We start from the raw sequence: 27,274 nt of genomic DNA, 5'->3' as shown, positions 1-27,274 counted from the left end.
CAGCTGCAGCAGTGCTGGGAAGAGCCAGACTAGTCTCATCACTGGCTATGATCTCCCAAACATTGGAGCGGTTCAGAGAATATGGAGGGTGTTCAGTAATTTATCTACCTGAATGTGAAACAAAATTTTCTAAAAAAATTGAACTTACTACTTTTCAATGTAATCCCCCTTCACATCAACACACTTATTCCACTTTGCCTCAAAATAGAAGACTTTGAGCTGGCTGTCAGTCAGTGCCAGGCGTGGTTACAGCCGCTGCTCACTATGTACTGAGCATTGACTGTTGCCGCACCAGGATGCCCCTATGACTGAAAGACGGTGGCTGTCGGGGGAAAAAAGTTAATTTCCTCCCGGCAGTCGGGTTTTCAGTGCAGCGGCCACACGAATTTAGAACACTATTAACCTGCAGGTTAACCCCATCTATAGGTTAATAGCGTTTTTTAACAGGTTCCCTATAAAAATATTAGTGTTAAAAGTTTATTTTTATCAATTAACAAAATGCAAAGTGAAGGATCAAAAGTGAAAATTAAATCAAATTAATATATGATGTGACCACCATTTGCCTTCAAAACAGCATCACTTCTTCTAGGTACACTGGCAGACAGTTTATGAAGGAACTCTGCAGAGAGGTTATTCCAAATATCTTGGAGAACTAACCACACATCTGTGGATATTGGCTTATGCAAATCCTTCTATCTCTTCATATAATTCCAGATGGACTGGATGATGCCGAGGATCAGGGCTCTGTGGAGGGCACATCATCACTTCTAGGACTCCATGTTCTTATTTATGCTAAATAGTTCTTAATGATAATTGGCTTTACGTTTGGGGTCATTGTCCAGCTGCAGAATACATTTTAGTCAGACACCTTTCGGATGGTATTGCATGATGGATAAATATCTGTCTCAGCATTGAGGACACCAACAGTCTTTACCAAATCCCAAGCTCCATTTGCTGAAATGCAGCCCTAAACTTGCAAGGAATCTCCACCATTTTTCACTGGTACCTGCAGAGACTCATTATTGCACCGCTCTCCAACACTTCTGAGTACAAATTGCCTTATAATAAAACCACATATTTCATATTTCAGCAGAGAGCACCTGATGCCATTTTCTGCACCCCAGTTCCTATGTTTCATCCATAGTTGAGTCACTTGGCCTTGTTTCTATGTCGAGGTCATGACTTTGTGACCATATTGCTTTTATGAAGATCCCTTTAGGTCAGATTTCTCAGAACAGTAGATGGTTTTAACTGGGTCCCACTGATTGGTGCCAGTTCTGAGCTTATGGCCTTGCTGGACATCTTCAGATTTCGAAGGGAAGTAAACATGATGCATCTTTCATCTGCTGCATTGTTTCTTTAGCTGAACACTGGATCTATGGTCCGCAACATTCCCATTTTTTGCTTTTTTAAAAGACCTTGAACAGCACAATATGAAACCCCAGTCTGCTTTGAAATACTTGCTTTTGAGAGACCTTGCTGATGCAGTATAACTACCTTGTGTCTTGTTGCTGTGTTAAGTCTTGCCATAGTTTATGACTAGTGATGAGCGAGCACTAAAATGCTCGGGTACTCGTTGGTCGGGTCAAGCAAATTGGAATACTCGGGTGCTCGACCCGAGCAACGAGCCCAATGTAAGTCTATAGGAAACTCGAGCATTTTTCAGGTGGCTCCCCACGACGGTCTGCAGAGGGCCTATAAATTGCCCAAATTGATGAGAACAGTGCTCAAATGACATGGGAACAGCATGGGGAAGACCCATGGAAGCATCTCTGACTCCCAGATCACTGCTGTCAGCAACGTGGTCAGAGTATTACACCACATTTACGGACTCACAATAAAACATACAAAAACTAAACCAAAATGGATTTTCCTGGTAAATATGTTAAGGAACATCCTTTCCAGGGTAATGACTTGTATATAAGGCAAAATAAATAACCACAAACAAAAATACTCCTCCACAACTTGGGCTATGTTCACACGTAGCGTTTTTGATGAGTTTTTGCAGTTTTGCATTGCTTTCAATCAAGACAAATGCATTCACCAGGAAATGTTATTTTAACATTTTACAACCTTATCTGGCCATGTGGTGTGTGACACATCATCAGACACATGCATACAGTGCTGAAAAGACATGGGAACAGCATGGGGAAGACCTCTGGAAGCATCTCTGACTCCCAGGTCACTGACTAAAAGTGTGCCCATCATAAGTGATCCTTGGCGCATGCGAAGATGCCTCCCGCCATGCACCTGTCATTGCAGACTTGCAACAATCACCGTCCACGTCCTTGTCCCACTGCAGCGTTCAGTTGTCCCTTCCCCATTCCTTGGAATGCAAGCGCAAGTATGCAGCCAGCCACCCACCCACCCACAGGCTGCAATACTATACTGCCAAATTTTTGACAGCTGCTTGCACTTGAAATGTGGCCTTTTTGGCTCGTGGAGGCGAAAGCTTGTCACAACCTCATGCCGGCGGCGGCCGGGTGTCCATACTCGGTCCCCAGCCGCCACTATATTTCCCGGTATCGCCTCCGCCTTCCACAAGCACGGGTCCCACAACATTACCGTGCCCTCCCCAGTGCACTTACTGGGAAGGACCGCCTACCCACAAACACATGGACAGGTGAATGTGGCCAGGGGTGGTACGGAGCCAGTCCACAACTTTTTTTTATAAGAGTTGTATTTAGTTTGGTGAAAGGACTGGCATAGAGGGAAACCGTATGTACCCTGCGTGTAATTTCTCACAGGAAGTCCTGTAATTGAGCTTGTTGCAGAAGCAATGGCAGCCCGTCCAACATCAACTCGCATTTGTCGGTGAAGCTTTGACACACACACACACATCTTTCTTTACGCATTTAATTTCTTGAATACAGAGTTGGACAATGGCCTGATCTGTAATGCATTTTGAGAAATAACATGCATAAGCCTGGCCAATCCATATTAAAAAAGCAGCCATAGAGTGTCCGGGAACTTTACCCCACATTTTTCTTAGCCAGGGCTGCTTTTCAGCAGGGTTGGACAGGCTCACCAGAGAAACGGAGACTCCTCCGGCGGGCCCTGGCTTCTCCTTCAGGAGAGTTCATAGTGCTGAGGTGAGGCCATGATGATTATAGAGGCCATCATCTGCTTAGTTTTCTGTTACTTGAAATCCAAGTGCAAGTATGCAGCCAGCCAAACAGTCCGCAACACTAAACTGCCAGATTTCTGAGCAGCTTTTTGCACTTGAAATATGGCCTTTTAAGCTCATGGAGGCGGAAGCTTTTCACAACCTCATGCCGGCGGCGGCCGTGTGTCCATACTCGGTCCCCAGCCGCCACTATATTTCCCGGTATTGCCTTTGCCTTCCACAAGCACGGGTCCCACAACATTACCAGTGCCCTCTCCAGTGCACTTACTGGGAAGGACCGCCTAACCACAAACACGTGGACAGGTGAATGTGGCCAGGGACGGTACAGAGCCAGTCCACAACTTTTTTTGCTAAGAGTTGTATTTAGCTCGGTGAAAGGATTGGCATAGAGGGAAACCGTATGTACCCTGCGTGTCTCCCAGGAAGTCCTCTAAAGCTGCTTGCACTTGAAATGTGGCCTGAACATTACTGCTGGCACTTTTCTGTGGGAATTTGTTTGCCTCCTACCAGCCTGGAATATTTCCAGAAAACTATGGTACGACGCCATGGTATTAGCACTGCCCCCAGTACCAGTAGCGAAGCTATCCCCAATTTCCTTCTCAGGAATTTTATTTGGTAGACTGAGTGGCTGCCCAAATACATTTTCTCACAAAGGAGCTGAAGATAGAGTGGCAGTAGGTGCAAGTTTCTCCAGCCTGTTAGATATTAGAGGGTGAATGGCAGCACATTGGATCAGTGGTTAGCACTGAAGCCTTGCAGCGCTGGGATCCTGGGTTTAAAAATCACAGCAAGGACAACATCTGCAAGGACTTTGTATGTTCTCCCCGTGTTTGAGTGTGTTTCCTCCTCAGTAAAAAAGCAGCCATAGAGTGTCCAGGAACCTTCCCACACATTTTTCTTAGCCAGGACTGCTTCTCGGCAGGGTTGGACGGTCCCACCAGAGAATCCTCTAGTGTGCCTTGGCTTCTACTTCAGGAGAGTTCATGATAGCGCTAACTTTGCTGCTGCTATGGGGCTCTTGAGCGGGTGAGAAAGGTTAGCCCTCAGAATCAAATCCTCTGGTGGGCACAATATTTTTCAATCTGAAACAGCTTCTCAGTGGGAGTTGTATTTCACCACAGCCATATTATTTAGCTCGGTGAAAGGACTGGCATAGAGGGAAACCGTATCTACCCCGGCTGTCATTTCTCCGTCACCAGGTTCCGCCCATTGTTACACACGACCATGCCTGGCTGTATGTTCAGCGGTGAGAGCCACAGATCAGGCTGCTGTGTTACAGCTTGCAACAAATCTGCAGCGCTGGGCGGTTTGTCAATTAAGCATTAAGCATGTTATCTTCAGCACAGCCTGTTGCCGCTTGGCCAAGGCAGTGTTGCACTGCTGTCAGCTTGTGACTGATGTGATCATTTCGGAGATGGAGGAGGAGGTGCATGAGCTGAACAATGTGATTACATTGAGGTTAAATTTGTGACGCTGTTTTTTATACTAAAGAAAGATCCTATTGTTTTTTTGTTTTTTTAAGACAAATGCATTCACCGGGAAATGTCATTTTAACATTTTACAACCTTATCTGGCAATGTGGTGTGTGACACATCATCAGACACATCCTTTTTTAATTTATGATGGAGGGACTCTGAAAGTCATAAAGCCTATTTTTACAGGGACATCAGACGGCCCTTACTATTCTTAAAAAGCCAGCAGTCGGCCCTAGCTATTGTTAGAGAGCCATCAGCCAGCTATGCTTTGTTGCTCCCATTATTAACAAGTGGGTCTCCTATACTGTTATTACGTATCCAGTGAATTCAAGGGCTGCCCAAAATTTGGACGCAACCCAATATCCCTTTGAAGAGACATAGAGGAGGGTCTCAGTAAAAAAAATTTACCCATTAAAAAGGAGAGGGTCTCCTATAGTGGTAATGCCCATGCTGTGACTGCAAGGGCTGCCAAAATTTGGGAAAAAAACCACTGAGAATTTAAAGACACATAGAGCAGGGCCACAGTAACAAGGTACGACATGTTCCCATTAGAAAGGAGAGGGTCTGCTATACAGTTATAGGGTATGCAGTGAGTCCAACGGCTGACCAATTTTAGGAAAAACCCCACTAAGAATTTAAAGACACATAGAGCAGGGCCACAGTAACAAGTACGACATGTTCTCATTAGAAAGGAGAGGGTCTGCTATACAGTTATAGGGTATGCAGTAAGTCCAACGGCTGACCAATTTTAGGAAAAACCCCACTAAGAATTTAAAGACACATAGAGCAGGGCCACAATAATGACAAATTCCCATTAGAAAGGAGAGAGTCTCCCATAGTGTTGGCCTATGCAGTGAATGCAAAGGCTGCCAAAAATTTGGAGGCACTTCAATGCCCCTTGGAAGAGACGTGGAGGAGGGCCTCATAAAAAATGTTCCCATTAGAAAGGAGCGGGCCTCCTATACTTGTAATGCCCATGCACTAAGTGTATGGGCTGACAAACATTTACCCTGGGGGGTATACATGAGCATACTGTATAAAAAAAAATTTTCACAGGCATCATAAACATCCTTTAAAAAAATTATGTGGGTGTTGCATCACGGACCACGGTCACCCTGGTGATATGGTGGTGGAGGATGAGGAGAAGGAGGAGGACAAGAGCAAAAATAGACAAAATCAGGAAGCCGTATACCCATGTGTGGGTGTGAAAAGGTGCATGGGAATACACCTCCCAAGAAAAGACACTGGATTTGAGTTTATGTTATGCTGCTATCATTAGGTGGTGTTGAGAAGTCTGGCCCAATCCAGCCCTTGTTCATTTTTATAAGAGTCAGCCTGTCAGCATTTTCAGTTGACAGGCGGATGCGCTTATCAGTTATAATTCCACCAGCGACACTAAAAACACGCTCTGATAAAAGGCTGGCGGCAGGGCAGGCCAGGACCTCCAAGGCATAGAGAGTCAGTTCATTCCACGTATCCAGCTTGGATACCCAATAATTATAAGGCACAGAGGAATCACGGAGGACGTTGGTACAGTCGGCAAGCTACTCCCTCAGCATCTTCCCACTCCTTGTGAGTATCCGCCTCAGGGCCTGTGCGATGGGAGGGTCTAAGAAAACTCTCCCAGAACTTTGACAGTGTTCCACTGCCTATGCTGGACTGAAGTTGTGTCTCTCTTGCCTGTACTCCTTGGTTGTCCAACGAAGTGTGCCCTCTGCTGCCAGCATTTTCAGATGGGAATTTTTTTAATAGTTCCGCAACAAGGGCCTTCTGGTACTGACCCATTTTTGTACACATGTCCGCCTCAGGAATAAGAGATATAAAGTTCTCCTTGTAGCGTGGGTCTAGAAGTGTCACCAACCAGTAATGACTGTCACCCCAAATTTTGAGAACGCGAAGGTCATGGGAAAGGCAGCGTAACATGAACTCAGCCATGCGTGCCCGACTACTAACATGCAAGACTTCCGTGTCCTCACCAAGAGGATGACTGACCATGCTCTCCTCCTCTTCCTCTCTGTCCTCTGGACATCCACACTGAACAGACGTATGACAGCTGTGCAGGTAGTACCATCTATAGTGCATGAAACTAGTTCCTGTCCTTCCTCCTCCTCCTCCTCTTCCTCGTTGTCACCCAATCCACGTTGGGATGAGGCTTGGCTGTGTGTAATCACCCTGTATGATTCCTTGCTCCATCTCATCGTGCTCCGCCTACAATGCATTCTCTTTGATTGTGAGCAGAGAGCGTTTCAGAAGACCGAGAAGCGGGATGGTGATGCTAAATATGGCGTCATCGCCGCTCACCATCTTGGTGGAGTCCTCAAAGTTTTGGAGGATGGTACATATGTCTGACATCCATGTCCACTCCTGAGGTCTTATGTGTAGAGTCTGAACTGAATACAGACGGCCTTGTTGATTCTGGTACTCAACAACTGCCCTCTTCTGCTCACAAATCCTTCCCAAAATCTGCAGTGTAGCGTTCCAACGCATGGGGACATCACACACCAGTCTGTGAGCCGGAAGCTGCAAACGCTGCTGAAACACTGCAAGGGCAGCAGAAGCTGTAGCTGACTTTCTAAAATGGGCACACAGGCGGCGTACTTTAACAAGCAGATCCGGCAGCTCCGGGTAGGATATGAGAAACCGCTGAACCACGAGGTTAAGCACATGGGCCAGGCATGGTACGTGTGTGAGCTCGCCTCACCTCAGAGCCGCCACCAGGTTCCGGCCATTGTCACACACGACCATGCCTGGCTGTAGGTTCAGCGGTGTGATCCACAGATCTGCCTGCTCTTTCAGAGCTGTCCACAACTCTTCAGCATTGTGCGTTTTTTCACCTAATCATATTAGCTTCAGCACAGCCTGTTGCCGCTTGGCCAAGGCAGTGCTGCAGTGCTTCCAGCATGTGACTGATGCGGTATTTCGGAGATGGAGGCTGAAGAGGAGGAGGAGGCTGAGGAGGATGAGGTGCAGGAGATATAGACCGTGGGGGCAACCCTGATTGACCTAGGGCCCGCAATCCTTGGCGTCGGGAGGACGTGTTCCGTCCCAAGGTCCGACTGGGTCCCGGCTTCCACTATGTTAACCCAGTGTGCCATCAGCAAGATGTACCGTCCCTGCCCACAAGCACTTGTCCACGTGTCCGTGGTTAGGTGGACTTTACCGGTAACTGCGTTGTTGAGAGCACGGCTAATGTTTTGGGACACGTGCTTGTGTAATGCGAGGACGGCACACCGGGAGAAATAGTGGCGGCTGGGGACCAAGTACCGAGGGACGGCTGCCGCCATCAGGTTGCAGAATGCTTCCTTCTCCACGAGCCTTAAAGGCAACATTTCGAGCGCAAGCAGTCGTGAAATGTGAGAATTTAGTAGTGTGGCCTGTGGGGCGTTGGCTGCTTATTTGTGCTTGGTTTCCAAGGACTGGGGTATGGACAACTGAATGTTGCACTGGGACAAGGACATGGACGTGCTTCTTGATGCTGCTACTTGAGAGTGTGCAACGACAGGTGCAGGGCAGGAGGCATCTTCGCAAGCACCATGGACATGGGATTGGCTTGTATGCACAACAGCGGAAGAAGCAATGGTGCCACCCGCAGACATTCTTCCTGGACCCTGGGGTTCGGCCCACAAAGTCGGGTGCTTTGCTGCCATGTGACTGATCATACTGGAGGTGGTCAGGCTGGTCGTTTGGGCCACCCCTGCTGATGCTGGCCTGGCAGGTGGTGCAAATGGCCATTTTGGGGTTATCGGCAGAGTCTTTAAAAAACAACCAGACTAGGGAAGACCTAACAGTTGTACTGGCAACTTCCTTCGTGTTGGTGTTACGGGGAATGGTTGCCTGCCTTCTGTCTGCGGCCACCACACTGCTTCTTCCTGCCTGTTGGGGTGCTGTGCCTCCCTCCCCCTGTGTGCTGCTGTCCTCGCTCTGCATGTCCTCCTGCCAGGTTGGGTCAGTTACTATATCATCCACCACGTCGTCTTCCACTTCCGCACCCTGGTCCTCCTCCTGACTTTCTGGCAATTGTGTCTCATCATCGTCCACCTCTTGTGACACTTTCCCACCTTCGCCTTCGTGTGACCGTGGCTGCTCAAATATTTGGGCATCACTACACGCGATCTCCTCTTGCCCCGCTTCAAGTGGACTAGGCGAGAGGCCCGAATCTATAAATGGAAAAGTGAACCGCTCTTCAGAGTGTCCAAGTGTGGAATCAGTAGTCTATGGGTACTCGGCATAGTGGGAGGAAGGAGGATCAGGGTGAGGAATATGCGGTCCAGACTCACGGCTACTGAGACTTGACCGTGTGGAAGACAGGGTGGTGGTGGTTAAGTGACTGGAAGCATTATCCGCTATCCAACCAACAACCTTTTGACACTGCTCTGGGTTCAATAGTAGTGTGCTGCGGTCCCCTAGAAATTGGGACAGGAAGGTCAGGCGAGAAGATGTGGATGTTTGTTGTGGCACAATTTCGGCTTGCCCACGGCCTTGTCCTCGGCCTCTGCATGCACCATTACCATCACGTCCAGTTCCCCGTCCCTTGCCACGTGCCTTGCCCATTTTAAATGGAGGACAGTATCTTCCACGCTCACTACAAATGACTGAGTTTGGAGCGAACTTATATATGATCCGTGTGATAGAGAAAACAGTTTTAAATACCTGGCCTGTAGGTAAGTAGTTTGAACAGCAAACTGTGGTGAATTGCTTCATTGACACACTAAAGGAAATTTTTAATGGAGGCCAGAAATGGCAGTATTTTCTGACAACGTTTATGTGATCCGTTTGACGGAGAAAACACGGTTTTAAATAGCTGGATTTCTAGCGCTGTAATATGGAAAGGACCTGGCTGTATTCTGCAGAGTCAACAAGCAAATGGCACAGAAAAAATGGTGTTCTCTGGATTGCGTTTTAAGCAAATAATGAGGATTAAGATCCAAAGAAAAGTATTCCTGGCCCCTGAGATCTGGGCCTTTGTATAGAAATATCTAACAGCAGCAGAAGGCAGAATTGGAATGGAGCCTCTTGTGCTATATGCACTGCAGTCTGCTATATACCCTGCCTGCCTATACACCCCCCTGCCTGCCTGATATCTCTGCAGATGGATTAGTCCTTAGAAGGACTGTTTGTTAAGATGGAAATGTGAAATGTACGGTTTGTCTCCCTACACTACCTAATACACGATCAAATCTCTCCCTGACACAGCAGCAGCTCTCCCTACACTGTCTGATCCGTAGTGACTGTGACGAGCATGGCAGCGCCAGGTCTGATATAGACCTGATGACGCTGTGCGGCCAGCCAGTCACTGTAATGCCCACAACCAACATGGCTATGGCATTACAGTGCATGGCAGGCAGTCCCTCTCTAAAGAGCGCCAACATGCAGGGAGGGGACCCAAGTTCCCGCCCGAGCAACCCGGAAATACTCGGCGGGCGCCGAGCATCTCGAGCAGTGAGATGCTCAGGCGAGCAACGAGCAGTAGCGAGCATGCTCGCTCATCACTATTTATGACCTGTGACATGAAACTATCTTCCACATCCTCACCTTTGTAGTTGAGTTTGGCTGTTTCTCACCCAATTTTAAACCTCCTGGTTCTGTTTCAGTTAATGATTGTGTTCAACCTACACATAAAAATGATGATCATTATCACCTGTTTGGTAAAATTAGTTACTCATACTCCTGAGTATAATCTTACAAAATCCCTGACTTTGTGTAGTTGTAATAGAAAAATTGAAGCAGGTCTGAAGGCAAAGGGTAGTCAAAACAAATATTGATTTGACTGATTTGTCTTCTGGACATTCACTTTCCATTTTGTTAAGTGATTAAAATAAACTATTATAACTTCTAGTTTTGAAAGCATTTTTACTTTACAGCATTTTATTCACAGCTGCCTAAAACGTTTTCATAATTCTGTATTTGCTAATGAGACTAGAAGTGCATCGGGGGAGTGCATCAGTTTACTTAATCCAAGTCTGGCGCCACCCTCCTCTCTTCTTGATATTCAGCTCTCTGCATGCCAAGCACCTAACACAGCAGAGGGTGGAACTGTCAATCAAAGAGAGGAGGGAAGCATTGGCGAGGGAGTAATGAAAAAGACTTATGCACTTGTCATGCGTTGGTCCACCCCACAATGCACTTCCAGCCTCATTAGCATATACATTCAGAAAGGATCGAAAGAAATTTTTCAGCTCTTGATCAATGCTCTGAAGCCATACAGTTAGGTCCATATATATTTGGACAGAGACAACATTTTTCTAGTTTTGGTTCTAGACATTACCACAATGAATTTTAAACAAAACAATTCAGATGCAGTTGAAGCTCAGACTTTCAGCTTTCATTTGAGGGTATCCACATTAAAATTGGATGAAGGGTTTAGGAGTTTCAGCTCCTTAACATGTGCCACCCTGTTTTTAAAGGGATCAAAAGTAATTGGGCAGATTAAATAATTGTAAATAAAATGTTCATTTCTAGCACTTGGTTGAAAACCCTTTGTTGGCAATGACTGCCTGAAGTCTTGAACTCATGGACATCACCAGACGCTGTGTTTCCTCCTTTTTGATGCTCTGCCAGGCCTTCACTGCGGTGGTTTTCAGTTGCTGTTTGTTTGTGGGCCTTTCTGTCTGAAGTTTAGTCTTTAACAAGTGAAATGCATGCTCAATTGGGTTGAGATCAGGTGACTGACTTGGCCATTCAAGAATATTCCAATTCCTTGCTTTAATAAACTCCTGCGTTGCTTTGGCTTTAATGTTTTGGGTCATTGTCCATCTGTAGTATGAAACGACGACCAATCAGTTTGGCTGCATTTGGCTGGATCTGAGCACACAGTATGGCTCTGAATACATCAGAATTCATTCGGCTGCTTCTGTCCTGTGTCACATCATCAATAAACACTAGTGACCCAGTGCCACTGGCAGCCATGCATGCCCAAGCCATCACACTGCCTCCACCATGTTTTACAGATGATGTGGTATGCTTTGGATCATGAGCTGTACCACGCCTTCGCCATACTTTTCTCTTTCCATCATTCTGGTAGAGGTTGATCTTGGTTTTATCTGTCCAAACAATGTTCTTCCAGAACTGTGCTGGCTTTTTTAGATGTATTTTAGCAAAGTCCAGTCTAGCCTTTTTATTCTTGATGCTTATGAGTGGCTTGCACCATGCAGTGAACCCTCTGTATTTACTTTCATGCAGTCTTCTCTTTATGGTAGATTTGGATATTGATACGCCTACCTCGTGGAGAGTGTTGTTCACTTGGTTGGCTGTTTTGAAGGGGTTTCTCTTCACCATGGAGATTATTCTGCGATCATCCACCACTGTTGTCTTCCGTGGGCGCCCAGGTCTTTTTGCATTGATGAGTTCACCAATGCTTTCTTTCTTTCTCAGGATGTACCAAAGTGTAGATTTTGCCACTCCTAATATTGTAGCAATTTCTCGGATGGGTTTTTTCTGTTTTTGCAGCTTAACCCCTTAAGACCCGCGGGTGGTTTGCACGTTAATGACCGGGCCAATTTTTACAATTCTGACCACTGTCACTTTATGAGGTAATTACTCTGGAACGCTTCAACGGATCCCCCTGATTCTGAGATTGTTTTTTCGTGACATATTGTACTTCATGATTGTGGAAAAATTTCTTCGATATCACTTGCGTTTATTTGTGAAAAAAACGGAAATTTGGCGAAAATTTTGAAAATTTTGCAATTTTCAAAATTTGAATTTTTAAGCCCGGAAATCAGAGCGATATGTCACACAAAAGAGTTAATAAATAACATTTCCCACATGTCTACTTTACATCAGCACAATTTTGGAACCAAAATTTTTTTTTGTTAGGGAGCTATAAGGGTTAAAAGTTGACCAGCGATTTCTCATTTTTCCAACAAAATTTACAAAACCATTTTTTTAGGGACCACATCACATTTGAAGTCACTTTGAGAGGTCTTTATGACAGAAAATACCCAAAAGTGACACCATTCTAAAAACTGCACCCCTCAAGGTGCTCAAAACCACATTCAAGAACTTTATTAACCCTTCAGGTGCTTCACAGGAATTTTTTGAATGTGGAAGAAAAAAATGAACATTTAACTTTTTTCACAAAAATGTTACTTTAGACCCAATTTTTTTTATTTTCACAGGGGTAACAAGAAAAAATGGACCCCAAAATTTGTTGTGCAATTTCCCCTGGGCACGCAGATACCCAATCTTTGGGGAAAAAATACTGTTTGGGCGCACGGCAGGGCTCGGAAGGGAAGGAGCGCCATTTGACTTTTTGATTGTAAAATTTGCTTGAATAATTAGCGGACGCCATGTTGTGTTTGGAGAGCCCATGTGTGCCCAAACTTTGGAGCTCCCCCACAAGTGACCCCATTTTGGAAACTAGACCCCCCAAGGCACCTTTCTAGATGCATAGTGAGCACTTGGAACCCCCAGGTGCTTCACAAATTGATTCGTAACAATGAAAAAGTGAAAAAAAAAAAACACTTTTTCATTTTTATGAATCAATTTGTGAAGCACCTGGGGTTCCAAGTGCTCACAATGCATCTAGATAGGTGCCTTGGGGGGTCTAGTTTCCAAAATGGGGTCACTTGTGGGGGAGCTCCAATGTTTGGGCACACAGCGGCTCTCCAAACGCAACATGGTGTCGCTAACAATTTGAGCCGATTTTCCGTTAAATTTGTTAGAGGACACCATGTTGCATTTAGAGAGTCCCTGTGTGCCCAAACATTGGAGCTCCCCCACAAGTGACCCCATTTTGGAAACTAGACCCCCCAAGGCACCTATCTAGATGCATAGTGAGCACTTGGAACCCCCAGGTGCTTCACAAATTGATTCGTAACAATGAAAAAGTGAAAAAAAAAACTCTTTTTCATTTGTATGAATCAATTTGTGAAGCACCTGAGGGTTCCAAGTGCTCACTATGCATCTAGATAGGTGCCTTGGGTGGTCTAGTTTCCAAAATGGGGTCACTTGTGGGGGAGCTCCAATATTTGGGCACACAGCGGCTCTCTAAATGCAACATGGTGTCCGCTAACAAATTTAACGCAAAATTGGCTCAAATTGTTAGCGACACCATGTTGCGTTTGGAGAGCTGCTGTGTGCCCAAACATTGGAGCTCCCCCACAAGTGACCCCATTTTGGAAACTAGACCCCCCAAGGCACCTATCTAGATGCATAGTGAGCACTTGGAACCCCCAGGTGCTTCACAAATTGATTCGTAACAATGAAAAAGTGAAAAAAAAAACACTTTTTCATTTTTATGAATCAATTTGTGAAGCACCTGGGGGTTCCAACTGCTCACTATGCATCTAGATAGGTGCCTTGGGGGGTCTAGTTTCCAAAATGGGGTCACTTGTGGGGGAGCTCCAATGTTTGGGCACACAGCGGCTCTCCAAACGCAACATGGTGTCGCTAACAATTTGAGCCGATTTTCCGTTAAATTTGTTAGAGGACACCATGTTGCATTTAGAGAGTCCCTGTGTGCCCAAACATTGGAGCTCCCCCACAAGTGACCCCATTTTGGAAACTAGACCCCCCAAGGCACCTATCTAGATGCATAGTGAGCACTTGGAACCCCCAGGTGCTTCACAAATTGATTCGTAACAATGAAAAAGTGAAAAAAAAAACTCTTTTTCATTTGTATGAATCAATTTGTGAAGCACCTGAGGGTTCCAAGTGCTCACTATGCATCTAGATAGGTGCCTTGGGTGGTCTAGTTTCCAAAATGGGGTCACTTGTGGGGGAGCTCCAATATTTGGGCACACAGCGGCTCTCTAAATGCAACATGGTGTCCGCTAACAAATTTAACGCAAAATTGGCTCAAATTGTTAGCGACACCATGTTGCGTTTGGAGAGCTGCTGTGTGCCCAAACATTGGAGCTCCCCCACAAGTGACCCCATTTTGGAAACTAGACCCCCCAAGGCACCTATCTAGATGCATAGTGAGCACTTGGAACCCCCAGGTGCTTCACAAATTGATTCGTAACAATGAAAAAGTGAAAAAAAAAACACTTTTTCATTTTTATGAATCAATTTGTGAAGCACCTGGGGGTTCCAACTGCTCACTATGCATCTAGATAGGTGCCTTGGGGGGTCTAGTTTCCAAAATGGGGTCACTTGTGGGAGAGCTCCAATGTTTGGGCACACAGGGACTCTCTAAATGCAACATGGTATCCGCTAACAAATTGAATGGAAAATCGGCTCAAATTGTTAGCGGACGCCACATTGCGTTTGGAGAGCCCCTCTGTGCCCAAACTTTGGAGCTCCCCCACAAGTGACCCCATTTTGGAAACTAGACCCCCCAAGGCACCTTTCTAGATGCATAGTGAGCACTTGGAACCCCCAGGTGCTTCACAAATTGATTCGTAATAATGAAAAAGTGAAAAAAAAAACACTTTTTCATTTTTACGAATTAATTTGTGAAGCACCTAGGGGTTCCAAGTGCTCACTATGCATCTAGATAGGTGCCTTGGGGGGTCTAGTTTCCAAAATGGGGTCACTTGTGGAGGAGCTCCAATGTTTGGGCACACAGGGACTCTCCAAATGCAACATGATATCCGCTAACAATTTGAGCCGACAATTTGTTAGCGGATATCATGTTGCATTTGGAGAGTCCCTGTGTGCCCAAACATTGGAGCTCCCCCACAAGTGACCCCATTTTGGAAACTAGACCCCCCAAGGCACCTATCTAGATTCATAGTGAGCACTTGGAACCCCAGGTGCTTCACAAATTGATTCATAAAAATAAAAAAGTGTTTTTTTTTTCACTTTTTCATTTTTACGAATCAATTTGTGAAGCACCTGGGGGTTCCAAGTGCTCACTATGCATCTAGAAAGGTGCCTTGGGGGGTCTAGTTTCCAAAATGGGGTCACTTGTGGGGGAGCTCCAAAGTTTGGGCACAGAGGGGCTCTCCAAACGCAATGTGGTGTCCGCTAACAATTTGAGCTGATTTTCCATTCAATTTGTTAGCGGATACCATGTTGCATTTAGAGAGTCCCTGTGTGCCCAAACATTGGAGCTCCCCCACAAGTGACCCCATTTTGGAAACCAGACCCCCAAGGCACCTATCTAGATTCATAGTGAGCACTTGGAACCCCAGGTGCTTCACAAATTGATTCATAAAAATGAAAAAGTGTTTTATTTTCACTTTTTCATTTTTACGAATCAATTTGTGAAGCACCTGGGTGTTCTAAGTGCTCACTATGCATCTAGATAGGTGCCTTGGGGGGTCTAGTTTCCAAAATGGGGTCACTTGTGGGGGAGCTCCAATGTTTGGGCACACAGGGGCTCTCCAAACGCAACATGGCGTCCGCTAACAATTTGAGCCGATTTTCCATTCAATTTGTTAGCGGACACCATGTCGCGTTTGGAGAGCCCGTGATGTGCCTAAACAGTGGAGCTCCCCCACAAGTGTCCCCATTTTGGAAACTATACCCCTCAAAGATTTTATTAAGGTGTATAGTGAACATTTTGAACCCAGAGGTACGGCACATTATTTGTTTACATTAGGTCATCATATTGAATAAGTTGTCATTATTCTTGAGCGCAAGTGCTCGCTACTTGAGTTTGCATCGGGTACTCAGGTATGCACCATGTACAGCGTGTGCTCGAGTGACATGCTCGAGTCCCTGCTCCGCATGTTTCACGGTTATTATACACCCAAAAAAAAACATGCGGGGATCGCTCGTGCATGGCAGGCAATCCCCGTAAAGTTTTTTGGCCGTGAAGCATATGGGGCAGAGACTCGAGCATGTCACTCAAATACCCACGATACTAAATGCATACCAGAGCACCCGATGCAAACTCAAGTAGCGAGCACTTGCTCTCAACACTAGTCGCCATATCGTCATCTTTTTTTCTTACTTTTGAAAAAAATCCCAACCCCAGCCCTAACCCTAGCACAACCCTAGCCCCAGCACAACCCTAGCCCCAGCACAACCCTAGCCCCAGCACAACCCTAGCCCCAGCACAACCCTAGCCCCAAACCCAGCCCTAACCCTAGCCCAATCCTAACTCAAGAGTTTATTTTTGACGCCGTTCCTTGTGCGGTATAAGTGATTAGACGACTTTATTCTTCGGGTCGGTGTGATTACAGCAATGCCAGAATCATATGGGGTTTTTATGACTGACAGCTGTCACACACTAAAAGACGCATTTTTTGTAAAATCTAGTTTTTGCATCGCCATATTTTGAGAGCTATAATTTTTCCAGATTTTGGCAGACAGTCATGTGACAGCTCGTTTTTTGTGGGATGACTTGACGTTGTTATTGGTGCCATTTTCAGGCACGTGACATTTTTTGATCGCTTTCTATTCCGATTTTTGGGAGGCAGAATAAACAAAAACCAACAATTCAGGAATTGTTTTTTTTTTTTTTTTTTTATTCTGTTCCGCGTGTGGTAAAATTGATGAGGCAGCTTTACTCTTCGGGTCAGTACGTTTACAGCGGTACCACATTTGTATCATTTTTCTATGTTTTGGCGCTTATACACAATAAAAGCTATTTTATAGAAAAAAATATTTTTTAGTATCGCTTTATTCTGAGAGCTATAACTTTTTTATTTTTCGGCTGATGGAGCTATATGGCAGCTTGTTTTTTGCGGGACGAGATGACGTTTTCAGCGGTATCATTTTTATTTATATGCGTCTTTTTGATCGCGTGTTATTCCACTTTTTGTTTGGCGGTATGGTGATAAAGCATTGTTTTTTGCTTGGTTTTTTTTTTTTTTTTTTTACCGTGTTCACTGAAGGGGTTAACTAGTGGGACAGTTTTATAGGTCAGGTTGCTCCGGACGCGGCGATACCAAATATGTGTACTTTTATTGTTTTTTTTATTTTTTTTATAATAATATTTATTGATGGGTACATTATATTTTTATTTTTGGTGTATTATTTTTTTTATTTTTTTATAATATTTTTGCACTTTTTTTTTTTTTTTTTTTTCCACTTTCACACAGTTTATACACTTTATTACTTTGTCCCACTCTGGGACTTTCACTTTTTTTTTTCTGATCGCCTGCATGGCACAGGAATGGAGCACCATCCCTATGCCATGAAGGCTGTCAGAAGTGCACAGTGTGAAGATTGCTTGGAGATGCACTGCGCATGTCCAAGCAATCTTCCTGCTCTCTGGTGACCCGGATGTTGTCATGACGACATTGGGTCGTCATGGCAACACCCGGGAAGCCTTTGCAGACTGCGCTGGAAGCCGGAAGAGGAGGTGAGTATCGCCGATCACCTCCCCTTGCCCCCGCAATGCCGCGATCGACTTCGATCGACTTCGATCGCAGCATCGCGGGGGTTAATGTGCTGGGAGCGGTGCGTGACCGCTCCCTGCACATAGTACCGGGTGTCAGCTGTGACAATCAGCTGACACCCGGCGGCGATCGCGCCCGCACAGCCTGTGTGCGCGCGCGATCGCGATGACGTACTAATATGGGTCTGGCTCTTAAGTCCCAGGGCACAGACGCGTATTAGTACGTCAGATGTTATTAAGGGGTTAAAGATGGCTTGTTTCACCTGCATGGAGAGCACACCAAAACCTTCCAAATGCAAGCACCACACCTCAAATCGACTCCAGGCCTTTTATCTGCTTAATTGAGAATGACATAACGAAGGGATTGCCCACACCTGTCCATGAAATAGCCTTGGAGTCAATTGTACAATTACTTTTGGTCCCTTTAAAAACAGGGAGGCACATGTTAAGGAGCTGAAACTCCTAAACCCTTCATCCAATTTTAATGTGGATACCCTCAATGAAAGCTGAAAGTCTGAACTTAAACTGCATCTGAATTGTTTTGTTTAAAATTCATTGTGGTAATGTCTAGAACCAAAATTAGAAAAATGCTGTCTCTGTCCAAATATATATGGACCTAACTGTACATTTATCCATGACCTTGTACTCTTATTACCTACACCACCATGTATTTTATTGGTTAGACCCTAAAGTTGATGACTAAATTGTCCTTTTGGAGCTGCTGGAAAAGGATAGAGGGTTTGAAGAAGCGTGGAACAGCATGCGATTTGCTTAAACAGAAATATATACCATGGTGGTGGCAGCAGAGTACAAAGTTTTCTAATGCAGGCCTCTCATTTAGGGCTCATTTAAACATCAGTTTTTTGCGTACGGTTCTACCCATGTTTTTCACAGATCGAACATGGCCGTTTTTTTTTTGCAGACCTCTGCTACATAGGAGAAGGTAGATAAACTTTTTATTCTCTAATCCAAGAAAAACTGATAAAACTCTGACTAAACTAGGATGAAACTCAGGTAACGCTCTAAACAAAATCACTGATGAAACTAGGACCACTTTCTAGTACGTAAAAACGGACATCTGAATCAGGCCTTACAGCAAGAGATTGTTTTAGGAGCAGTAAGATGAAAAGTATCTGGATCTGCTTTTGCACTTTGCTACACTCACTTATAGGAATATATTTGCACAAAACTCCAGAGGAAGCTTTGCTTAGTAAATTTTGGCTACATGAATAGCAATGGATCAGATAAATGGTATTTTGGTGCATCTGTAGCTCCTTTGATATATCTGATGTATTGGAGGATTACACTTAACTATTATTTAAATATCATAATATATTATTTTAATACTTGCCCATCTTTAATTAGATAGTATTTCAGGATTTCATCATTTTTGGAAGTTGGTGTTGCAAAACAACTCTCCACTAGGGTTTCCAGTCCATTGACACGCATCAGGGGTTCAATGCCAAAATAAAGCGAGTCTCTGAGCTTAAGTATTGGCAAAGTTTCTCTGTAAGGCTCATCAAAATCCTTATCTTTAAAAATTTCCAGGGTGAAGGGAAAGGTACCTCTGTTGCGACCCATGATTTCCAGCGGTGAGTTCTTAAGATTAGGTACATATCCTTCTATGATGGTGTAAAGTCTAGGAAACTCACATGTAATCGGAATAAGAATTTTGCTTGTACGAATTATAATGTCTCCATTGCTTCCTGGGGTCTGCTTGGGCATGCCAGTGACTAGGTTGGTAGCAATAATCTTATCACTTACTACCTGCAAAAATTGGAGATAATAAGAGGTTAGGGAATGCAGTAAACACATTTGTAAAATTAAGCAAACATGTAAAATTACAATCTATATACTCTAACATCTACAGTTCCAGATACTATACGTTCCTAAATATCAGAACTCCGAACAGGAAGGCGATATGCACAATGGATTCTCTGGTTAGGATTCTGTGGCACCCCAGGGGTCTGGTTGCCACAGTAATAGAAATATTATGTCTGAGAGCAAGTGGGAGGTTTCTCTGGTCAGGAGCCCTAAGCATGCAACACGGCCCACCCAGGCCTGGGAGGGGAGGAATCTGCCCTTATAAACTGGGTCTGGGGCGGGATTAGAACAGACAGAGACTGCAGAGCAAGCAGAGCAGTCAGACTCAGAGTGAAGTCCCAGACAGAGACACAGTCAGGTCTGGAGGACAGCAGACACAGGGAAAGTGACAACAGGAGCTCTGTAGGAGCAGGAGCGAGTGCCAGAGGCTGGAAGCTGGATAGCTCGCCTTGGCTGAAGACACTAAACCCGGACACGGAGTCCGAGGCTGTGGGGACATCCAGGTCCAGCAGCAGAATCCAACTGGCAGGGGATTACATGTCCTCTGGCCTTAGAAGCCCGGAGGCACGGTCACAAGCAAGGGACCAGCACCGCCATCGTGAAGTGGAGGCTAACGGAAGGCCCCAAGTCACTGGCCATACGGGTGAGCACCACACGGTATACTCACGGACGTGGGCTACTTCTATCCGCATAGAGCAAGGTAGCCAGGAAAGAGTGCAGATAGTCGGGGAGGCCTACAACTCCACCTGGCCAGGGGAGATCCTGCTTGCTCACAGACTGACCAGGCCCCTACTGCTAACCAGTACTCCCGGGAGGGTCTGCTTTATACCATCAGTAAAGACCCTGAACTACACCACACGTCTCTGTGTTTCATCGCCGCACCAGCACCATTACTCCTGGGACGCTCACACCATCACCACCATCATCCACACTAGCTGGCCTGAGGCAATACTTCTCCCGTGGGGAGTTATCCCATACTCGGCTGCGCAAACAACATCAGCCTCAGCGGTCTGCAGCGCAGCGGCGACCCCACTGACCGCAATTCACAGGTGGCGTAGTCGGACATTGTTATTACTTAAGACTGCCACTGGTTTGACCGCCCTGGGCACGGACCGGGTCACCGCCACGGAGGACTACAACCCCCAGCAATCCGGCTCCGGGTATCCCCCTGCACAGCACAGGCCCAGGGGGCGCGTCAATTCCATTCCTCCTGATCTCATAAAACAGAGATCCCCAACTTTTCTGACCTTGAGAGCCACATTCAGCTATGAAAGAGGGTCTCAAGACACATCCAGCTCCTGCCCCATTCACAGTAGTGACACCCAGAGCCCCCTATTACCAGTATAATGACAGCCAAGGCACCAAGCTCCAGGGTTTCCTATCTTACCCCCCATTCAGATCTGCTCTTCTGTGCAGGGCTACACACAAAAGTCACCATCTAGACATCTGGATCTAGAAATCTGCTCTTAATTGTTTGCTACTCATGGTGCTAATGCACCAAACTGACAGCCGTGAGCCAAACATCACGGGCCCGCGAGCCACATGTGGCTCTCGAGCTACAGGTTGGGGACCCCTGTCGTAAAAAGTCATAGGCCCCAATTCATCAAGACTCGTGTTTTTTCACACCAGTCTTGATTAAGGGTGCACTGGAGTAAGATACTGCAAATGTATTAAGATGTTTGTGCCTCTTAATGAATTTGGCGCAACTTGCAACTGGCATGTGACGCGCCCCTGGGCCTAGCGTACACGTGTAGTGGGTTACCCGGAACCAGGTCTCTGGGGGGGTTGTAGTCTCCGTGGCGGCGACCTGGTCCCGTGGCTCAGGGCAGTCAAATCAGTGGCAGTCTTTATAGGGTTTTAAGTTAATTGTCCGACTACGCCACCCGTGGATTGCGGTCAGTGTGGACCGCCGCTGCAAGGTAGACCGCTGGGGCTGATGGTGTATGCAGCTGAGGTAGTGTGACTCCCCACGGGAAGAGTGCAGCCCCAGGGCAGTAAGCGTGGATGATGGGAGTGATGGTGCACGGGCGTCCCAGCACTAGTAGTGCTGGTGCGGCAATGAAGCACAGAGACGTGGGGTTGCAGTTCAAGTTCTTTACTCACAGTTCTTTATATTCCAAGTCACTCCGCCGACAATGACTGCCCAAGCCGTGCTGCGTCCACCAGATGAGGGGCTCGGTCAACCCCCAGGCAATTCCAGAGTGTGTCACAGGACTCCCTTCTATTCCTTTCTCTGGCCGTGCCCCACCAGTGACACTACGTCTGTCCAGCTCCCGCGGGCCTTCTCTTGGGAGGGCTTCGTGCTCACCTCCCTGACCCTATGTGGTGTGCCTTTCTAGTAGGTGTAGCGAGGGGTCGCACCAAGATATGATCACGACTGCCGGTCCTTGGCTGAGGATTAGTCACCTCCACCAACTTGGGATCCAGTACCCTGTTCTGCCAACCCGTCACCCGCAATCTCCTGGGCCTTTGGGGTTCCTTCTGCCCTCGTGTCTCTGGGCCTCTCTGGGTGTTCTGTTCCTTTCTTCCTTTCCTTTCTGTTCCTTTCTTCTGGCTCTAGCCTTCACTCTAGGCCTGCCTCGTGGAGCTGGGCCCAGACTGAGCCACAGCTCCCTGTCAGCCCTCTCTGGCTGAACTCCTTCTCTTCTCCAACTCTCTGCACTGACTTCTTCTCTTTCAGTGCTGGCTGGGCCTCACAGGCTAGGCCCGCCTCCGGAGCAGAGCTCCACAGAGGCCCTGCTCTGTCACTTCCTCTCTCAGACTGAACACTGATCTAAGATGGTGTCCACCTTTTATACCTCCCTCTCTGTGTATGAGCCCAGGTGACTTGCAACCAATGGGCTCCTACCTATGCCCAGAAACTCAACCCCTATCTGCCCCTACAGCACTGGGTTTTCCTCCCCCCTCCCCACTCCAGCCAGGGACAGATTCCGTTGTGCCTGCATTACTGTCTAATGGGAGCACCGTTGAGCTGTCCCCCGGAAATGGGGTGTGTGTGATGCATGCAGCTAAACGAGCCCTGGTCCACACACCATCCTTACCCGGGAGTGGAATATCACACCTCTGGTTTGAGGTGCAATACCCCTGTAGCGGCCGAACCCTCGGGGCGCTACACATGCAATTGGCTATGCACCCTCGCAGCTAAGCTACATGCATTTTTTTAAAGAAGAAAAAAGGATGTATCTAGTGAGAGATGGAAATATACAGAAAAACTGCATTAGATTTGAAGTAAGCCAAGGCCACGGCCATATGTAGAGATTAAGAATGATATAGTAGCAGAACCAAGTTTTCTCTCTAGCAGTTACACACATTGATAGCGGTCCCACAAGTCTTGAGGTTGAAGTTGATATTGACATGGGTGCCATTGGATACACCTTTGCAGGATGAATTGGCAAGTGACAGTTCAAGTCCACCAACCAGATCCTTAGGGACAGAGACCTCTATGGAACTTGGCTTGCATAAAACTGGTACTGAAAAAAAAAAAACAATAGTAGAAAAGAATTAAAAAGTTTATAACCTTCACTCCAACTTTTTATTCTGCACAGAAAGAATTAGGTCACACAGTGAGAAAATGGAATTTGCGATTACTTCTATCACTTTCTAGTATGAGAATCCCTGGTGGTTATTAGCGATAGAATTAAATGTTCAATCCCAGACAGAACTATGTAACAAAGCAGAACATTGACTCTCTGCCACAGGTCAATGATCTGCTATGACTTTCACACCAATTCGCACTGAGAATGACGAGTGTTTTTAACAAAGTCTGTGTTTGTATCTATCAGCTCGAGCAAAAGCGTATCTCAGATATGAAGGATTAGGAACTTCATTGGAGAAGAAAACATCCAGCATTTTAGAAGGAAAACACAGCAATGTTGTCCGCTCTAGATCATCACCTAAAATTATGGTATTTTACGAAAAATTATGTTGGTAGAAACATATGCTAAAAGTATTGGTGTGTAAGGCGTATCTGTGGGAGGGTCAGAAAAGTTCTGGAGAGTGCCACAGGTTCTGGTGGGCCCACACTTTGACATAATAAAAGCTCCAGAGTAGAAGAAACCTTGTTAGGAGACAATTTTGGAGACCATTACCATTACAGGCTTTATCTTATGAGTTGGTTCACAAATTACTATTAGCCCCAACATGAATTGTGTGAAGTTTGTGAACAATTATAAAGTGGACATACATATATAGCCGAACCGGTTCTGTGTTACATGGACAACTAAACTATTGATTTAATTATTTGCAAGGGTATGCATGTATCAATGTAGATCTATCCTGAATTAATGTTTGCATGCTTGTGCACGGTTCATGTATGTAATTGTCTGAAAATGTATTACATGTACAGTACAGACCAAAAGTTTGGACACATCTACTTTGTAGGTGAAAAGTGGAATCTGATTGGTTGCTAAGGGCAACTGAGCCAGTTTCACTTTACACCATGTTTGATAAATCTCCCCCTTCATAACCTTATTACAGTTTCTGTCCACCTACTTTTGGACCACCCTGTATATACAGTACAGACCAAAAGTTTGGACACACCTTCTGATTTAAAGATTTTTCTGTATTTTCATGACTATGAAAATTGTACATTCACACTGAAGGCATCAAAACTATGAATTCACACATGTGGAATTATATACTTAACAAAAAAGTGTGAAACAACTGAAAATATGTCTTATATTCTACGTTCTTCAAAGTAGCCACCTTTTGCTTTGATGACTGCTTTGCACACTCTTGGCATTCTGTTGATGAGCTTCAAGAGGTAGTCACCGGAAATGGTCTTCCAACAATCTTGAAGGAGTTCCCAGAGATGCTTAGCACTTGTTGGCCCTTTTGCCTTCACTCTGCGGTCCAGCTCACCCTAAACCATCTCAATTGGGTTCAGGTCAGGTGACTGTGGAGGCCAGGTCATCTGGCGTAGCACTCCATCACTCTCCTCCTTGGTCAAATAGCCCTTACACAGCCTGGAGGTGTGTTTGGGGTAATTGTCCTGTTGAAAAACAAATGATGGTCCAACTAAACGCAAACCGGATGGAATAGCATGGCGCTGCAAGATGCTGTGGTAGCCCTGCTGGGTCAGTATGCCTTCAATTTTGAATAAATCCCCAACAGTGTCACCACCAAAGCACCCCCACACCATCACACCTCCTCCTCCATGCTTCACGGTGGGAACCAGGCATGTAGAGTCCATCCGTTCACCTTTTCTGCGTAGCACAAAGACACGGTGGTTGGAACCAAAGATCTCAAATTTGAACTCATCAGACCAAAGCACAGATTTCCACTGGTCTAATGTCCATTCCTTGTGTTCTTTAGCCCAAACAAGTCTCTTCTGCTTGTTGCATGTCCTTAGCAGTGGTTTCCAAGCAGCTATTTTACCATGAAGGCCTGCTGCACAAAGTCTCCTCTTAACAGTTGTTGAAGAGATGTGTCTGCTGCTAGAACTCTGTGTGGCATTGACCTGGTCTCTAATCTGAGCTGCTGTTAACCTGCGATTTCTGAGGCTGGTGACTTGGATAAACTTATCCTCAGAAGCAGAGGTGACTCTTGGTCTTCCTTTCCTGGGGCGGTCCTCATGTGACCCAGTTTCTTTGTAGCGCTTGATGGTTTTTGCAACTGCACTTGGGGACACTTTCAAAGTTTTCCCAATTTTTCAGACTGACTGACCTTCATTTCTTAAAGTAATGATGGCCACTTGTTTTTCTTTACTTAGCTGCTTTTTTCTTGCCATAATACAAATTCTAACAGTCTATTCAGTAGGACTATCAACTGTGTATCCACCTGACTTCTGCACAACACAACTGATGGTCCCAACCCCATTTATAAGGCAAGAAATCCCCCTTATTAAACCTGACAAGGCACACCTGTGAAGTGAAAACCGTTTCCGGTGACTACCTCTTGAAGCTCATCAAGAGAATGCCAAGAGTGTGCAAAGCAGTCATCAAAGCAAAATTTTTGGGCTAAAGAAGACAAGGAATGGACATTAGACCAGTGGAAATCTGTGCTTTGGTCTGATGAGTCCAAATTTGAGATCTTTGGTTCCTACGACCGTGTCATTGTGCTACGCAGAAAAGGTGAACGGATGGACTCTACATGCCTGGTTCCCACCGTGAAGCATGGAGGAGGAGGTGTGATGGTGTGGGGGGGCTTTGGTGGTGACACTGTTGGGGATTTATTCAAAATTGAAGGCATACTGAACCATCATGGCTACCACAGCATCTTGCAGCGGCATGCTATTCCATCCGGTTTGCGTTTAGTTGGACCATCATTTGTTTTTCAACAGGACAATGACCCCAAACACACCTCCAGGCTGTGTAAGGGCTATTTGACCAAGGAGGAGAGTGATGGGGTACTACGCCAGATGACCTGGCCTCCACAGTCACCCGACCTGAACCAAATTGAGATGGTTTGGGGTGAGCTGGACCGCAGAGTGAAGGCAAAAGGGCCAACAAGTGCTAAGCATCTCTGGGAACTCCTTCAAGATTGTTGGAAGACCATTTTCGGTGACTACCTCTTGAAGCTCATCAAGAGAATGCCAAGAGTGTGCAAAGCAGTCATCAAAGCAAAAGGTGGCTACTTTGAAGAACCTAGAATATAAGACATATTTTCAGTTGTTTCACACTTTTTTGTTAAGTATATAATTCCACATGTGTTAATTCATAGTTTTGATGCCTTTAGTGTGAATGTACAATTTTCAAAGTCATGAAAATATAGAAAAATCTTTAAATGAGAAGGTGTGTCCAAACTTTTGGTCTGTACTGTATATACACATATATAAATATATATATATTCACACATATATATACATACACATATAAATATATATTATATATACTGCTCAAAAAAATACCATACATACCAGGATAGGGATGAGGGATGGGGTACCATACATGCCTGGATAGAGATGAGGAGTACCACACATACCAGGATTGGGGGTGAGGGGTGCCACGCATACCAGGATTGGGGGTGAGGGGTGCCACGCATACCAGGATACGATGGTGGGGACAGAATGGGGACAGCACAAATACCAGGAGGGGGGCAGCACATACCAGTATGGGAGACCATATACCAATAAAAATGCTCGCCACCTGGGCGTAGAACGGGTTCAATAGCTAGCATATATACACTGCTCAAAAAAATAAAGGGAACACTGAAATAACACATCCTAGATCTGAATGAATGAAATATTCTCAATGAATACTTTGTTCTTTACAAAGTTGAATGTGCTGACAACAAAATCACACAAAAATCATCAATGGAAATCAAATTTCTTAACCAATGGAGGCCTGGATTTGGAGTCACGCCTAAAATGAAAGTGGAAAAACACACTACAGGCGGATCCAACTTTGATGTAATGTCCTTAAAACAAGTCAAAATGAGGCTCAGTATTGTGTGTGGCCTCCATGTGCCTGTATGACCTCCCTACAACGCCTGAGCATGCTCCTGATGAGGTTGCGGATGGTCTCCTGTGGGATCTCCTCCCAGACCTGGACTAAAGCATCCGCCAACTCATGGACAGTCTGTGGTGCATCGTGACGTTGGTGAATGGAGCAAGACCAGGGTTGGTCTGGCCTGGCAGGAAATCGGGAAATTTCCCGGTGGGCCCCGATATGAGAG

At 45.7% G+C, this 27,274-nt stretch overlaps 1 protein-coding gene across 2 annotated transcripts in view; it reads right to left on the bottom strand.

The window, feature by feature from the left end:
* Positions 1-27,274, bottom strand: part of OIT3 (oncoprotein induced transcript 3) — a 100,353-nt gene that overhangs the window by 40,335 nt on the left and 32,744 nt on the right. For both annotated transcript variants that reach the window (XM_073685653.1, XM_073685654.1), the window contains 2 exons: positions 22,970-23,130; positions 19,188-19,603 (listed from right to left, as the gene is read on the bottom strand). In XM_073685653.1, coding sequence (XP_073541754.1) covers positions 19,188-19,603; positions 22,970-23,130 — 577 coding nt within the window. The remainder of the gene's footprint in view (positions 1-19,187; positions 19,604-22,969; positions 23,131-27,274) is intronic.

Source organism: Phyllobates terribilis, unplaced genomic scaffold (assembly GCF_046119375.1).
Source record: "Phyllobates terribilis strain yellow unplaced genomic scaffold, ASM4611937v1 Scaffold_5__5_contigs__length_657084704, whole genome shotgun sequence".
Classification (NCBI taxonomy): Eukaryota; Metazoa; Chordata; class Amphibia; order Anura; family Dendrobatidae; genus Phyllobates; species Phyllobates terribilis.
This window is presented reverse-complemented; position numbering and strand designations above follow the sequence as displayed.